The sequence below is a fragment of the Peromyscus californicus genome, unplaced genomic scaffold (assembly GCF_007827085.1).
Source record: "Peromyscus californicus insignis strain IS unplaced genomic scaffold, ASM782708v3 Scaffold_17__1_contigs__length_78620276, whole genome shotgun sequence".
NCBI classification, from domain to species: domain Eukaryota; kingdom Metazoa; phylum Chordata; class Mammalia; order Rodentia; family Cricetidae; genus Peromyscus; species Peromyscus californicus.
The window spans coordinates 52,423,069-52,441,485 of record NW_026294469.1 but is presented as its reverse complement, the minus strand read 5'-3'; the positions used below and the strand labels follow the sequence as shown (position 1 = coordinate 52,441,485).

The 18,417-nt window shown below is 38.3% G+C and overlaps 1 protein-coding gene across 2 annotated transcripts in view; it reads right to left on the bottom strand.

The window, feature by feature from the left end:
• The window catches only part of Wdr7 (WD repeat domain 7), a 296,825-nt gene that overhangs the window by 62,877 nt on the left and 215,531 nt on the right, over positions 1-18,417 (bottom strand). For both annotated transcript variants that reach the window (XM_052742313.1, XM_052742314.1), the window contains 3 exons: positions 7,807-7,924; positions 6,107-6,256; positions 5,488-5,570 (listed from right to left, as the gene is read on the bottom strand). In XM_052742313.1, the coding sequence (XP_052598273.1) occupies positions 5,488-5,570; positions 6,107-6,256; positions 7,807-7,924 (351 nt within the window). The remainder of the gene's footprint in view (positions 1-5,487; positions 5,571-6,106; positions 6,257-7,806; positions 7,925-18,417) is intronic.

The following is an 18,417-nucleotide window of genomic DNA, read 5'->3' as shown; positions in this document are numbered from 1 at the left end:
CAGAAAGGTATATAAGGTGTGAAGACCAGAAACTAGAAGCTTTCGGCTGGTTAAGCTTTTAGGCTTTCGAGAAGCAGTTCAGCTGAGATTCATTTGGATGAGGACTCAGAGGTTTCCAGTCTGAGGAAACAGGATCAGCTGAGGAGCTGGCAAGGTGAGGTGGCTGTGGCTTGTTTTGCTTCTCTGATCTTCCAGCGTTCACCCCAATAACTGGCTTCTGGTTTGTTTTTATTAATAAGAACTTTTAAGATTCCTACTAGAGCTAAGTTCCTGAGACACTCACCAAATGTCACGCTCATTTGGAATCATCACATTTTTTATGGTTTTTTTTTTTTTTTTTTTTTTTTTTTGCCAACAGGAGGGAAAATAAACGGCATTGCACTTTTGTTCTAATTTGTATGCAATATATTTTTTTAGATTGATCCACATGTTTATACTCTGCAGGATAAGCATATGCAAGCTTTATTAATAATGTAAGGAAAATCTCCTTAAAATTTAACCAATAGAACCCTGCATCCCTTTGTTCGACATGAATAGTGACTAGGATTGAGACATTCAGGATGTGGTCTCAATAAACCATGAGGAAAGCTTTAACTCCCAACACAGGTACTGAATCTCCAGGAAAAAAAAGACAGGATTTCTGCAGTGGAGCAAGCATGGTCACTCTCACCTGCACAAGAAGTACAAGACAAGCAACTGCCCATGCCTCTTGGCTGGACCGATGTCATGGAACTCTTCTGAGAGCCATGCCCTATGTCTGAAAGATTCAGGAGTAGGTCCTCAGATCACCACTCACAGAGACACCACAGCTGCAATGAATGACAACACTTTGTGACTTCATAGAGCGTTTTTTAGACCTGCCCCATGAACTCTAGCCCTATAAGCAGTGCACATGCTTGGACTACTTATAGGCATGAGAAATGGCTGTAGTAAAGGCATCCTTCACAGGAGCTGAGGTGTAGGTTTTCGGACATACACATGAGTAGGTATTTTCTAGAAGTGCTTAATTCTAGCAGAAGGTATCAGCTCAAAAGACCAAATAGAAGGTGTCCTAGCCTATGATGGTCACGCTGGAGAATTCTGTTTGAGAATCACTATTTCCCATTCAGGGTCTTACATATTTAAGTAGTTAATAAATACTTCTTGTTGAGTGGTTAGTGAGTAAATTACACTTCTCCTTGGGGGAAATAACTACTATAATGTAGCATACTGTGGCTAGGGTGGTGAAGAAAGGATAGAAAATGCTTTGGGGGCTATGCATAGGGTTTTCTACTTGAAAAGAAAACTACCATGCATGTCATGGTGTTATGTAATGGTTGACAAATGGGAACCTCATTGTCTGGTTCTGTACTTACTAATAGTATAACCATGGCAAGTTACTTAAATTATTATTCATTAGTGTCTTCATCTGCAAAACGGAAATAATATTTACTATAGTTATAAGAAATAGAAATGAGTTAATATTAGTAAAGTACTTAGCAGAGTGTAAGGGACTTGATTAGCTCTTTCTATGGCAAATGCATGACGTGGTCATCATCATCATCATCATCATCATCATCATCTGTACTATTCAATATGGTAGTAATGACTAACAAGGTTAGCATGTATGGCAATAAGTGGTGACTAATGCTATTCAATTAAATATGAAAATGAATGCTTTGATAGTCCAAATTTATATATATATATATTTTAGGTTTTTTGAGACAGGGTTTCTCTGTGTAGCTTTGCGCCTTTCCTGGATCTCGCTCTGTAGACCAGGCTGGCCTCGAACTTATAGAGATCCGCCTGCCTCTGCCTCCCGAGTGCTGGGATTAAAGGCGTGTGCCACCACCGCTGGAGAGATGGCTCAGCCGTTAAAGGCTAGGCTCACAACCAAAAATATTTTTAAAGACTTATGTTTTGCAAGTATAAACTTATTTTAATTACAAATTATTCTAGTTTTTCTCAAAATCTGCTAATTCAAATAAAATAAATTTGGGTTCATTTTGTTGTTTTGACTTTTTGAGAGATGATCTCATATAGTCTGGGCTGACTTAGAACTCACTAGCTAGCCAAGGATTGGCTTGAATTCCTTATTCTCATGCCTTTACCTCTCAAGTGCTGGGATTACAGGTGTGGACCACAATACCCAGCTTAAATTTTCATTCTTTATATTATTTTAAACAATCTTAAAAATTAACTTCTTTTGTACAATGGAACAGAGACAGGGGCCCAGAGTTATAATATGTGTGAATTTACTTGATAATATTAAACTCAAGGAGTCACACACACAAGTTGCTCTACAACTGAGTGCACCCAGGTCCTATTTTTTTTTTTTAACATGAAGACTTTTAATACATCAAGACAACCTGCTAAGGAGATTTCTAAGTGTGAGAAATAGGAATATAATAATGAGAGGGATTCCTAATAATAGGGATATGAGAAACATCTTTAATCATCAAGTATCAAATTATAGTATAAAATACCTACTAATTTAAGGATTTTACTGGACATTATAGTAGAAGCTGTTCTATGTTCCATCACTCTTAGCACGGAACAGGCTAAGAACAAACCACAAATTTGGAGCAGTCCCTTGAAAATGAGCTCATGCAGTGTTTTGAAGCAGACAGTGTGCAATTTTTTACTGGAGTTTAAGTGCCCATTTAAGGTGAAATGAGCTGATTCAGCTTTTTACTTGAAAACGAAAATCAATCAGTCTGTCTACATAATAACATACTTTAAGAAAAGCTAAATCATTTCTGAAAATATAAACTTTTAACTCTTCTATCTAAAATAATTTTTGATTTTAATAAAAAGTACAAGTACTTATTTTACAGTGAAAGTCTGTGTCTTATCTATGATTATAACTTTAATATTTTGCTTAAACTTTTCTAACTCTCCACTGCTTATTAAATAAGGTCAAACTATTCTGTGAGGAACTCGGAGCCCTGGCTTGGCTCTACACTTCTATGTGAAGTGTATATACGTACCACCCCACTACATGGCATAACCAAACTTACTGTATACTTCTGTGACTCCAAACACTTAGCAGCCTGGCTCGCTCTCTGCCTTTCACGATGACAACACCTTTGCATTTCACCAAGCCCACCTGGTCAGCTCTCTGTGAAACATTCCTAAGGCCCACCACTGCTCTTTCTGCCATCACTCTAGCTCTTTCAGAGCACAAACCCCTTTCATGATCTGGCAGACATTTTCATGATGGCATTTCTAACAAACACTGTTATTCTTCTACATTCTCCTTATGAAATTTCTCAGATTCCATACACTGAATTGAGCATTATATTATTGCCCAACTCCGCCTCTGGTAGGTAGTCTACCAGGCACCCTACACAGCCCTCAGAACCCATGCAATCTCCTCCCCATCAACCACTGTCATCCAGGAGCCCAGAGTGACCTCATCTATCATTACTTCCCCAGAGAATAGGTACGTGATACACAGTTGGTGTTCAATAAAATACTACTAAGTCAATAAACAAAGTACAATTGCTTTTTGGCAAATCAGAGGAAAAACATGTACTCATAGTGCTCAGTAAGGACAAATCTGCTTGGCATCCCAGCACAGCTCTCCCTTCCCAGGATAACTAAGTCAACAGACATGCATGTCCACAGAGCACAACAACCTAAGGAGCTCTTGAGGGGGCTTTCAGCAAGCTGGAAAACAGACTCATTAGTGAACAGCTCCTGCACTGAGCTCCAGGAAGCTAACTTACATAGCAGTGGCTAGTGCTTTATGAACACTATTAGCACTCAGTAAATTAAGTCCCAATACAACCACTCTCTTATCACCTCCACTTAGCAATATAACAACAATGTCCATTTTCATGTGGGCATTTCTTTAGAAAAGCATTAGCTTGGAAAATAATAACTATGTGGAGTTATAATCAGTTAACAGTACAAAAGAGCCAATGTTAGAAAATGACATTATTCTAATTTGTCTAGTTTATGTAACAAGAAAAAATGCACCTGTACACATGTGCTATAGCACTTGTACATGTGTGCTACAGCATCTGTACATGTGTGTTATAGCATCTGCACTTGTGTGTTACAGTATGACTTTATTCGTGCTCACATTTTAACATCTAGGAAGCAAAATCAAGCTGCACAATATGAGAATAGGATGTAAGTTCTGCTGTATATAGAAAAATATAGACACACAGATAAACAGAACATAAGGCATTCTGCACACAGTTGCAGAAATGTTAGGAAGTGACCAGATGAAGTGCCACACTGACATGCCACTGTTCTCAGAAACCTTACTGCTGACTATAACTTATACTACATTGTACTTGGAGAAATAAGCAAAGAGAAGATGGCTCTCACTGAAGCCTTACAAACAAAAGAATTATATCTCATTTTGAGTAACCGAGTGCCCTAAGGAAAATTACCTATGACAGATTCAAGTGCTATTTGTACAACATAAAAACAATAAAATAAAACAAAGTGCCCCAAACTGTAAACACTCTAGACCAATTAAAAATTGCTGCCAGGTGGCGGTGGTGCACACCTTTAATCCCAGCACTTGGGAGGCAGAGGCAGGCGGATCTCTGTGAGTTCGAGGCCAGCCTGGTCTACAGAGTGAGTTCCAGGACAGCCAGGACTACACAGAGACCTGCCTGGAAAAAACAAAACAAAACAAAACAAAACAAAAAACCATTTCATACATTATGATGACGATGATACAATTTGCAGGGGTTATAGCTCTTCCACTTCACCATGTGAATGCCAAGGCACAAACTCAGGTTGCCAGGTTCATGGGACAAGCACTTTTACCCAAAAATCCAATTAAAAAGTAAACACGGTGAACTATATTTCAATGCAAAAGCCATCTTCATTTCATGTTATATAAAATTTCTAAGTTATAGTTAATATATTCAGTACCATTTGCAAAGTTTTAGCTTTCTTGCCTTCTTTTCTTGTTTCCTCCCTCATACTAACAGGACGCAGTGCAAAGACTCCCATTATTCTCAAAATACACTGCAACTTGATATGCCATGTTTTATTGATATTCTTGGGAGACTTGCCCTTTCCTGGATGGAGAGGAGGGGACTTGGGGGGTTGGAATGGGTTGGGGTAGGGTGGGGACTGAGGATAGGGACTGGGAGGGGAGGATGGTGGGAGGCTGTGGCCAGGATGTAAAATAAAGAGATGAATAAAAAAAATTTACTAGTGAGTGAAAAGGTGATCTACTGATTTCTGTTGCTGGAAAGTATATTTTTCCTTAAGTCAGAAGTTTTGTAACATAAATAAAAATTTGAGTCGACTGTGAGAACAGACATGCAATGTACTTTTAAGTCATAAGCAAAATGTTCTTGTGAACTCATTAAATAACTAGTTCATTATTTTTCTGTTCTTATCACAAAGTGCAGACTTATTCTAGAAATTAAGCAAATAATGATTAATACCTGGTTTTCTCATTTACCTCACTAAAATGTTTAAGTATTTGTTATCGAAAATCAATTATTTTGCATGCAGTTGAAGCTTCTTTACCTGCAGATAGCTGGAAAGCATTCCTGAAGACCCTTCTTTTTAACTAAAGATCCTTCAAGACAGTACATGATGATGTCCATGACCTTTGACAGGAAAAGACACAGATTGAAAGTTAACTTCAGATGCTTGATTTTCTAAAATTTAAGTAATTCCATTGGGCCTTGTTTTGTCTATGTAAATCCATATAGTGTGATTAGTATTTACTTAAAAACAATAAGAGCTATTTGAAGCCTAGGAATGCTACATGTTAACCTTGGTCCTGTCTGTAGAAGCAGACTCATTTCGTCTAAAGCTGACTGTGTGCAGATGCACAGTAGAGCTTTAGTGTAGAGCACATAGTGTAAGTGGTTTTATTTACAATGAATGTTGGTGACAACAAAGCCTTTAAAATATTCTAATGTATATCAATTCCATGTGACTGGTCAATGGCTATAGCAATCAATTTTAGTTTTGAGGAAATGATTTAAGGTCTATTGAAATAACACAGAGGTTAATTAATCTCAGTTATGTGACACGTTCCCGCTCCCTTCCTCCCTCTTTCCTTCCCTTCTTCCTCCCTTAATTTTAACCTCAAGTATTCAATGCAGGCACAGGTATACTAGAAGCAGGCTATCCTCACCTCCACAAGAAGGTCCACAACATCTGTAGGCATTTTTTCAATGAGAATTTCAATGACTCTCAGGATTTCCCCTTTAGCTCTTGCCAGGGTTGTTGTGTGTATGCTCTGCTGTGACTGGGTATTTGCTGCAAGGGCCGTGTGTCTGTGTACCTACAAAAGAATTGCCATGCTGTAGATGAAATTGCCACTCCCCACAGACTTACATTTTTAGGCACTGGTTTACTTTCTATTGATTATAGAAAAAAAAATACAGTCGATCAGAACTGTAAAAATACATCACTCAGGGTAGGTCAGGAATTGTTTTTTGATCACAAAAAAAGCATTATGTATAATAAAAACTAAGTAAGTATGGCCTAATAAAATCCCACAACTTCCTGGCACTTATTTATTTATTTATCTATCTATCTATCTATCTATCTATCTATCTATCTATCTATCTATTTATTTATTTATTTTATTTTGAGGCAGACTCTCATGGAGCCCAAGCTGGGCTTAAACTCTATGTAGCTAAAGATACCTTTGAACTGTTTCTCCTGTCTCCATCCAAATGATTTTTCCAAATGAATGTTTTGGTATGAGTATCCTAGCATTTCATTAAAAAATTTTCTTATGGAAATGATACAAAATAAAGTTCAGAAATATAATTAATATAAAGACCTGTCAGACTAATGTAAAACTTCCTCAAGATAATTTTACCACCTTCCATGCATGGGAAAAACTGGTTAAAATTTTCCAAGTTAAATAAAACTATTCATTCAAACAACACACAGATTTGATACAAGTATACAACATGTAAGCCTGTGTGTAATCAAACATAGCTTGTTAACTCCACACCTGTAGTCCACAACTTTATTTCAGCTATGAATTCAAGGCTGCACTACTTCATAATCGACCCTACAAACTACTCCCAGGACCATCTCCCCTCCCTTCCAGCTTCCTTCACAGCATGCCTCTAAGGAACCCTCTGGAGCGGATGTGGGCCCAGGAGGCTTCAGGATATGAGCAGACTCAGAACTATCTACTATTTTAAAAGTTCATCATTGCTATAGAAAAAGCAATCCAGACAGAGCTCATACCCTATGGACACTGAGCTGCACAGTACTAATTCCAGAATGGAGCAAAGCTTTAAAAACATTTAGGAACGCTCCCTTTTCTCTCACTACTAAGATGTTAGGAAAGAACATAGAATCGGTTCATTGTTTTTTACTAGTCTGTCAGCTGGATGTGGGCAATTAGTTACAACACCAGGAATGCTGGAATCAATGGACTTTCTAGTCTTTCTCTGTGACACAGAATAGGAAAAACAAACAGCAATTTTATGGCTTACATTTTTGTGTACAGTTGGAGAAGCATTGCTAAATAAGTTTAGTTTTGATTCCAAGTATTTGCTTACACTTGAGAAACATAAATACCTTTAATACCTTTTAATTCACATAGACCTATTATATTTCATATTGAAAAGTACAAGTATTACAAGTGTGCTCGTTCTAAGGACAGAAAAGAACATGAGAGCTCACGTCCTGAACACATAGCTGTGGAATTCAGTGCGTAAGCAGACATGATTCATTCATTTTAGCACTATACTAGCAACTTGCTTTGTTTTATAACTAGAAAGAATCTTTGTGGGTCTGACCCCTGAGTTACAGTACGGAGGAATTCCTCTGAAAGGGAAGATGCAGCCCATGAAGGCAGATGCTCACCTCCTTAGCTATGGTGGTGATGAAGGCGGGTGGTCTGGCAGTGGCAATGAGAGAAAGGGCATGCCTTGCAGAGCGGGCAGAGTCAGCTGCGGGGCTCAGAGGCAGCCCCATTGTGATGCTAAACAGGGATCAGAAAAAAAGGAAAAAGAAAAGAAGCATTAGAAATATAGACTCAAAAGATTAGACACAGCTTATAATGTCAGTTCAAGGTCAATGAGAGCACTCAAACAGTTAGAATATAATAGACTTGCAACAATGAGCAGTGATTAAGAGTCAGGGTGTTCTGGCATCAAATACAAAATCGAATTATTAACCATGAAGATTGAAAACAGTATGTGCATCTGTCCAAAAGGTTAAAAATGCCTTGTTAACAAATTATCAAGAACTACTACTGAATACACATCACGAAGCTAAGGTAGGGATGCATATTGTGCTGGATGTTTTAAAGATAATTTGTTCATAAGGCCATGTTAAAAAACTATGATTGAGGCTCTTTTGCGAAAGGAAGCAAAACTCATTCCTATTTGCAAAGTTATAAAAAGAATTGAGAAGGGCAAAATGACTTTTAGCTAGCTATTATTTTTAGTTTGAAATCTCTCCATACTGCTGGCCTACCCCACACTTAGCACTTTCAGAATCATCCACTAGTAAGCACATGCACACCTGACACTCGGTTAGCATTTAAATAAAAGTAAACAAGCTGCTATTAAATTTCTTAACAAAGGAAGAGACAGCAAACAGTCCTTTTAAAGTGATGTACATAATGAAGTGAATCTTTCTAGATTGTGAGAACATGGGGGCCTGATATCACAGTGTTAATAATGCATTCGCACCTCTGTCATATGAGAGCAGTCTTATTTATCACTAAACTCACTTGGTGGTTGTGTGTGTGTGTGTGTGTGTGTGTGTGTGTGTGTGTGTGTGTGTGTGTGTGTGTATACATGCACTTAGTGTGAAAAGCACTAAGACTTTTGACTAAAATCTAGTCAAGGAGCCACATAGTAACTATACAGAGGAAGGTTTTTTTAGTTGCATTCAGTTATAATTTTTCTAGCTAAATAATTTTAACTTAAATGAACATGTGAAGATCCATTAAAATGTATTCTAAACAAGTCTATGATCTGAATGTATAAACTGGATTTATTTAATAAACATTCTCAAAAAGTTCATGGGTCACTCTATAATTAACCTGAGAATAGTTATCTTAACTTTTGTTGAAAATCAAGATGAGTTACATGACTATTCTTAACCTCAAAGGAGGTGAACTGATGGCAGAAAATTTTGCTTTAAAATTTGACTATTGTGCTACTTGAAAGCAGTGGTTCTCAACCTGTGGGTCGTGATCCCTTCAGGGGTTGAGTATCAGATATTTACACTATGATTCATAACAGTAGCAAAATTACAGTTATAAAGTAGCAACAAAAATAATTTTATGGTTGGGAGTGGGAGTCACCACAACATGAGGAATTGTATTAAAGGGCCACAGCATTAGGAAGGCTGAAAACCACTGCTTAAAAGGTTGTTAATAGATGTAACTCTCGCCAAGCTTTTTTCCAAACTTAGGGTAGCTACAAAGTAGAGACTCAGATGAGAAGGGTACACACAGACTTTCTTTGATATTTACCAAAAAAAAAAAAAAAAAAAAAGGAAAGGAAAACAAGCTTTGAGAACAAATGCATATCCTGAACCAAATGAAAATGGAAAGTGAGGGCTGCATGACCTGGTGCTCCTGGGTCCCAGGGAATAGAAAGGGGTGTTAAGCAGGATGGCAGCTAGCCAGTCTCTCTTCTATGTTAAAAGTTACCACTTCAAATTGAGTATGGAAATGTTTACTACCTGAGGATGAGACTTGAGAGTGGATTGCTTATTAACTATTTTATATATCCACATTTTAGGTCAATTTCTTTCAAGGTGCAAAAGCTAGTTAAATATTTTAGATACCTCGCACTGTTTCCTTTTATTTTCAACAAATCAGATGAATGGGGCTGATGATATTGAAGGGGGGACACAACCCAAAATGGTAAGTTAATTGAGTAATTCTGAACAAACCAAAGTTAACTTTTGTAAAACCAGTCAGTGGGGAAAAGGAACATCGGTTTCCTGGGGAGTCCATCCCATATCAGGAAAGTTCAACACAGGAGAAAGGAACCAGACACACAGGCTAGAACTAGAACTCAGGCTCTAGGACTCAAGCTGGGCTAGCTTGTGTTCTATTTCATGTCTTCTTGTATTTGCCCCAAACATTCCTACAAGGTGATAAAGACATTTTACAAATGAAAAATCATGTTAAGAAAAGTTAAGTGAGGACCAAAGGTACTGGTGCACCTTGGTCCCTTCATATTTGCTTTCCAGGTTTCCTAAAAAGGTTAAATGGAAAATTCCAGCAATAATTAATAGATTTTAAAATGCATGAAATTTAGAGTAATGTGATAAAATCTTATGCTGCATATTGTTTGGTATATGAATACCATGACTTTGCCCTGAGTACACATACAGTATATGCTGTCTTTGTGGTCACTTTTGCCAGAAAACTGTGAAGGTATTAGCAATACTTGTGTGTAGATGGCTCTCTGGAAATACATAACACTGTATCCCAATGCTTATACATACGGTTCATCTTACTTGTCTCTTCATGTAAGTACTACCCACCCACCCAAAGAAAAACAACCAGAAAACATAGTACAATTTCATATTTGATAGTCACATAACTCTTATTACACTATGTTGTTATGATTATTCAATTTTATTGTTTTTTAATATCTTACAGTGCACAACTATAAATTCAGCTGTATTACAGGTCTCTATGTAAAGGAAAAACAATGCATATAAAAGGTTTGGGATTACCATGGCTTTGTGAATCCATGGGAGTCTTGGAATGTGTCCCCATCAGTAAGGGAGATTACTGTCTCTCACAATCACTGACCTTTGTAGAAAGTAAAGAGTAGCAGGGCATGGTGACACTGTGGTGAACTAAATTAATGAACTTATCACATGACCAAATTTAGTGGCTTTAGATTAATGGCTAGACTGCTTCCCTGAGAAAAGTTTGTAGAAATTTTTTAAGATACTGGGGTTTTGTTTGTTTTACTAAACGTCAATAATGGTTTAAATGAAGAATAGCTTACACTTATCAATTGGGTTGATCATAATATTTGAAAGAAGATTAATCACAGTAAGTGACAGAACTAGAAGCCATAAAGCTCTTCAAAAGATCAAATTCAGCTGAATAAGAAATCTCGGGGCTGGAATGATCACTCAGCAGTTAAGAGTGCTTGCTCCACCATCCTAGGGACCAGAACTTGGATCTCAGAACCCAGAGTATGAGTAAATACCTGTAATCTAAGCTTTAAGCAGGATTGCTGGGGCTGGCTGGCTTCCAGCATAGCAGAAAATTCTCACTTCTACCCTGTTTCAGGTCCTTGCATGGGGGAGAAATTATGAGTGGGAAGGGAAAAGAGAGGAAGAAAGAAAAGGAGACAGAACTATATGTGGACAATAGACGCTTCTTGTAATGAAAAATAGCTCGAGAATTATACAGCAAAACGAAGAGGAAGACAAGTCACTCACTTCAATTGAAAGGCCTAACCACAGATTACCCTTTTCTCACATCAGCAAAAGACCATGTAAATTGGGGAGGATCACCAAATTTATGGTAAGAAAAAATGTTAAGGTTTAGTGAAGGGCACAGTCTGAAGAAAAGCCACAAGTCAATGAAGATGAAAGTAAATCAAACACCTATTTTCACACTGCTGATTAGGTTTGGTGGATAGTGAACATATATATGAGGAGGAATTCATGTGCACACTTGTGTGCGTGAGTCCCTCCATCAGAATCTTGAACTTTGAGAACAGGAAGATAGAGTGTAGTCAGACCTACTGCTTGGGAGCATACTTACCCTGATATCTACACTACATAAAGACCCAACAAAGAGAAAGAATTACAGACCAATTTTCCTTATGAACACAGATGCAAAAATTCTCAACAAAGTACCTGCAAACCAAATTCACAAACACATCAAAAAGATCACCCATCACGATCAAGTATGCTTCATCCCAGAGATGCAAAGATGGTTTAACATAAGTAAATTGATAAATGTAACCCACCATACAAACAAACTAAAAGACAAAACCCACATGATCATCTCATTAGATGCACAAAAGACCTCTGATGAAATCCAATGCCCTTTCATGACAAAAAGTCCCTGAGACAGACCGATGTGATGGTGCATGCCTTTAATCCCAACACTCAGTCTGTAAAAGTAGGCGGATCTCTAAGTTTGAGGCCAGCCTGGTCTATAGAGTGAGTTGCAGGATAACCAAGATTATACAGAGAAACCTTGTCTAGAAAAAAACAAAACAAACAAATAAACAGTCTTGGAGGGATTAGGGATACAAGAGACATACCACAACATAATAAAGGCAGTTTACAGCAAACCCTTAGTCAATATCAATGTAAATATAGAGAAATGCAAAGCAATCCCATGAAAATCAGAAACAAGGCAAGGCTGTCCACACTCTCCATACCTATTCAGTATAACCTGAAGTCTTAGCTAAAGCAGTAAGACAACTGAAGGAGATCAAGAGTATACAAATTGGAAAGGAAGAATTCAAAGTATCTTTACTTGTAGATAATATGATAGTAAACATAAGTGACCCTAAAAATTCCACCGGAAACTCAACAGGTGATAAACACTTTCAGCAAAGAAGGTAAATACAAATTAACTCAGAAAAATCAGCAACCTTTCTATACACAAATGACAAATGGACTGAGAAAGAAATCAGGGAAACAATTGCTGTGGGATGTCTTTCTTTTTACTGTGAATATGTGCTGCTCCCATTGGCTAATAAATAAAGCTGCATTGGCCTATGGCAGGGCAGGATGGAGCCAGGTGGGAAAATCCAAGAGAGACAGTGAGAGGAGAAAGGAGAGTAAGGGGAGACACCAAACTGCGGTCCAAGGAGCAACATGTAATGGGACGCAGGTAAAGCCACGGAACACGTGGTGATACATAGATTAATAGTTATGGTTGAGTTAAGTTATAAGAGCTAGCTAACAAGAAGCCTGAGCCATAGGCCATATAATTTGCAATTACTATTAGGCTTCTGAATGATTATTTTATAAATGGCTGCAGGACCACAGGGCCAGGTGAGACCAGAGAAACACGGGACTATGGGGTTGGGTGGGACTGGAGAAACTTATGGCTATAAACAATACCTTTCATAATAGCCTCAAATAACATAAGATATCTTGAGCAACTCTAACCAAGCATGTGAAAATCTTATATGATAAAAAGGTCAAGTCTTTGAAGAAAGAAATCAAAGAAGATAGAAGATGGAAAGATCTTCCATACTCATGGATCAGTAAGATTAACATTGTAAAAATGGACAATCTACAAAAACATTCTACAGATTCAATGCAATCCCCATCAAAATTCCAACAAACTTCTTCATAGATCTTGAAAGGACAAAATTTTCAGCATCAAATAGAAACACAAACAAACCAGAACAGCAAATACAATCCTTAATAATACAGGAACTGTGAGAGTCATTACCATACTGGATTTCAAGTTGTATTACAGAGCTATAGTAATAAAAACCGCACGGTGATCAATGGAATGAAATCGAAGACCCAGACATAAATCCACACACCTATGGTCACCTGATTATTGATGAAGAAGTCAGAAATGCACAGTGGAAAAAAGAAAAGCATCTTCAACAAATGGTGCTGGTCAAACTGTGTCTGCATGTTGAGGAATCCAAATAGATGCATACCGATCACCCCACATAAAACTCAACTCCAAATGGATGGATCAAAGACCTCAATATAAAACGTGACACACTGAATCTGATAGAAGAGAAAGTGAGAAATAGCCTTGAACTCATTGGCACAGGAAAAGACTTTCTGACCAGAACATTGTTAACACAGGCACTAAGATCAACAATTTAAAAAAAAATCAGATTTCATGAAACTGAAAAGGTTCTGTGTGGCAAAGGACATCATCTTTCAAACAAAGCAGAAGCCTACAGAATGGGAAAGATTTTTTTTTTTTTTACCAACTACATATTCTATAGAGGGCTAATATACAAAATATATAAAGAATTCAAAATACTAGATATCAACAAAACAAATAACCTAATTAAAAAATTGTGCAAAGGTCTAAAAAGAGAATTTCCAAAGAGGAAATTCAAAGGGCTGTGAAACACTTAAATATACAACATCCTTAGCCATCAGGGAAATGCAAATCAAAACTACTTTGAGATTTCACCAAAGTACACCTGTGAAAAATGGCTAAGATAACTAAAACAAATGGCAGTCATACTGGTGAGGTTGTGAAGTAAGGGGAACACTTAACCACACTAGTGGGACTGCAAATTTATACAGCCACTATGGAAGTCAATATTGAAGGTCCCCAGGATGATCTACCTCAAGATCCAGCTGTACCACTCTTAGGCATATACCCAGAGGTCACATCATCCCATCACAGAGATCCTTGCTCAACCATGTTCACTGCTGCTCTACTCGTAATAGACAAAAATAGGAAACAACCTAGATGTCTGTTAACAGATAAATGGATAAAGAAAATGTGGTACATTTATACAATGGACTATTACTCAGCTGTTTAAAAAATGACAACATGAAATCTGCAGGCAAAAGGATGGAACTAGAAAAAAATCATCCTAAGCAAGGAAACCCAGACCCAGAAAGACAAATAAGGTATTTTTTCTCTTATAGGTGGATAGTAGCTATTAAGTCAATGACACCAAGCTACAATCTGTAGAATCAAAGAGGATAGATATAGAGTGTGTACTGGGGGTATGGGAAGACATAGATATATCTCCCTAGGAAAAGGAAATAGAATAGATAGTTATGGATACATGTAGTTACTTTTAAAGTGTAGAGTGCATTGCATGTGTAATATGTTTTATTTTTAATTTGTTTTTAAAATTTCATACATGAGTACTATATTTGCATCATTTCCACCTTTCTCTCAACCCCAACTTCTCCTATGCTATACACCCCTCTAACTTATGACCTCTTTTCTTTAATCATTATTGTCAAATTTATATAACTTACTAAGTCCATTTAGTGTTGCTTTTATGTTGACATGTTTGGGACTGCCCATTTAGGATTGAATAACCTATCAGGGGCTCATCTCTAGAGAAGACTAATTCTTCCTCTCAGCAACAGGGTATAGCTTCTATGTTGTGTTTAGATGACACTATCTGCAGCAGGCATCCTGGTCCTCTGGCTCTTACCCTTTTGGAGGGGGCAGGGGCTCATATTTCGGGATTTTCTCTGAGCCTTAGTGTAGGGACTGTGCTGTAGCTGTAGCAGTTAGGGGTGGGCACCCCACAGTCACTTATTTCCTGTGTTGTGACCAGTTGTGGATCTTTCTAACAGTCTCTATCTGCTGCAGAAAGAAACACCTTTGAAGAGAGTGAGAACTTGCCTCCGTGTATAGGTCTAAGTATTTACAATAGAGTTAGAAAGTACATTGGCTTAGGAAGGTGGCAGAAGTTGGCTCTCCTCTAGGGCCTATGATTGCTCCAAGGACAGATAGTTGACTGGGTTTACAGTACCAGACATGACTTCTCTCCTATTGAGTTCAACTAGACAGTTGTCGGTTACTGCCAAGATAAAAGCCACGACAACACTATTGGGAATATCTGGCTAGGCTGCCCATTGCTGTGGCTCCTAGGCTGCATAGCCAGGAAAGGCCTAGTGTTTGCTCTTCTCCCTTGGCAGCTTGCATAGCTCCTGTCCACACCATGAAAGCTAGTCCTCAGGCAGGAGACTTCTAGAACAGTTTAGCTCATTCCTCTAAATCTTTTGTCCAAAGTGTGTAGTATCTTCAGCAATCAGGTCTTACTTACTTTCAAGTTCTGGGAAGCAAGCAAGGGTAATGGCAACAATCTATACTGTTTTGAGAGGCTCTTGGATTATCCCCACCTCCACCCCAACCAACAACTGAGGGAGGTTTTCAATTCCTGAAACTGGGCTTTTTGTTAGGTAGTTAGTCTATGGCTTTGGTGAGGAGAATTAATCACCTCACCTCATGTGGTGTAACTCGTGTGTGTGTGTGTGTGTGTAGTAAGCTTATAAAACAACATGTTTCCCTATAGGTATTTCAAACATCCTTAGTACTACTTATGTCCCCTTCCTCCCTCTTCAGCTACATTACTCTCCCACCCCCTTCCCAATGTCTTCCCATCCCATTTTCCCATTTTCCACACATAGCCTCTTTGTATTGTTCACCCTCTTTCTAGAGCTCCTTTCTCCCCTGTCCTCTCCATGGTCCCTTTCTACTTTTCTGGCTTCTGTGGTTACTTTAGATTATACACCAAATCTAAAGATTCAGAGCTAGTGTTGTTTTATCTTCAGCATGGCAGCTGTGCCTTCATCTACTGCTATCTCAGTCAGCGATTGGGAGTCCACAGTTCCCAGCCTGCTTCTCTGACAGTGGCCTGGTCACTCAGGCCTCAGCCTGGCGTGAATTCTGTTCTCACAGGCACTGGCTCTGCCATTGCCACTAAAGGTAGCTTTAACTAAGTCTCTATCATTCTATTTATAAAAACAAAACAAACAAAACAAAACAAAAACTCAAGACTCAAAGGCTGGAGTGAAAACCTGCTATCTCAAGAGAGGTTGAGTAGCACTTAGCTAACCTCTCCTTGCTGGTGTCTCCCAAAAAGCCTGTCCTTCCACTCCACCAAAACAGAAAAGGCTGCTCCACTCAAAACCCCTCCCTTCCAGTGCATCTCTTTATCTCTTCCAGATGTCCTCTGATGTTCTATGATTGCTTTCTGTCAACTAGTTGCTAACTCAGCCTCCTCACCCAAGGATAATTTTATTTAATCAATGCAAATGCAGGCTCAGAGTTTACAGTGTGAATGAATATCCCCCCACCCCAAAGCTAGAATTATCCTCTGGATTATACAAAGAACTTAAAAAACAACAACAACAACCAGATAATCAAGAATAATACCAATTTAAAAATGAGCTGTCACCATAACAGAGAACTCCTAAAAGAAGGAATAAAAATGGCTAAGAAATGTCTTTATAAATGTTCAACATCCTTAGCAATTAGGGAAATGAAAATTAAAACTACTTTGATATTTCATTTTACCCCAGTCAGAAGTCTAAGATCAAAAAACTAAACTAAAATAAAATGACAACAAGTGCCGGTGAGGATGTGGGGACAGGGCACCCTCATCCTCAGGGCAACTGCAAAGTGGAACAGCCACTCTGGAAAGCAGGGTAGAGACTTCTCAGAAAGCTCAAGATAGATCTACAGAACGACCCAGCTATCCCACTACTTGGCGTATGTCCACAGGACTCATCATCTCGCTCCACAGATGCTTGCTTAGCCATGCTCCTGTTCTCTCTTATTTGTGTACTATGCATCTTAGTGTGGGATTCTATCTGAACAAGAGGCTTGGAGGGGAAGGGCTGTTTGTCTGTTTCTGGAACCTGTGTGTAGACCCAGCCTTACTCTGTACTCTTGATCCTGCTCATGGGCTATTGTGTAGCTCATTCGTTTTATACATCTATAGGCTAGGCCTTTGGGTTTAGTCTTTATTCTACAGAAATTGGCCATCACAGACTGTTTTACTCAGGACTTACACACACACACACACACACACACACACACACACACACACACACACATACACACACACACACATGCCTATCTAATCACAATATCAGAGATGAATGCTATTATAGATAAATAACATGAATATAAGCATAGCCCCCTCAGGCAGAGCTCCCTCTTCTCATGACTGACTGTTCATTAACCCAATTCTAAGGCTTGTTCCATTTTAGGAAAATCATTTTATGAAGAACATTTTAGTAAAATGTTACCATCTAAGACTGTGAGACATCACCCTCTGTCAAGTTAAGGAATACTGTAAGTATACATTCCAGGAAAACATTAAACTTTCTGCAAAACAGCCTATAAATCTTAGACACCAGTAATAAGGCTTTGAAACAGTCCATATCAAGCACAAAGAAAGCTAACATTGTTTTAAACATGTTTTAATTATATGACTTAATTAATTAATTAATTAATTAATTCTAAATTACAGGACTTCCATCCTACGCTTTCCTGGGAACACTGGTGTGTTAACATCTGTTTCCAATATCTTTTTCCAACTGAATAAAGAATACATAATTCCTCTGTGTCAAGTTGGAGCTTCATTTTCAAAACTATTTAAAATTTTTACTAGTATTGTTGTGTATGAATGCATGCATGCATGCTGATACACTTGTGGAGGTGAGAGGACAAGTCTGGGGAGCTGGAACTCACCATCTACTTTTCTGTGGGTCCTGGGGAGGAAACTCAGGTCACCAGGCTTGGACTGTTGGTCAGCAAGTGCCTTTACTCACTGAGCCATCTCATCAGTGCCTAGAGCTTCATTGTATAACTCCAGGCAATATTCATTTCTAAAGCTCAGAGACACATTTTCCCTACTCCTCCAAACATGGACCTTTTAGAAGTATTTCCTGCAGGCTGCATATAGTCACGGTAAGTAAAAAAAACTATGCTTGCTGAGCTGGTTTATGCAAAGGGCGTCTTCAGGTTATAAACCCTTATAAGTGAATTTTTCG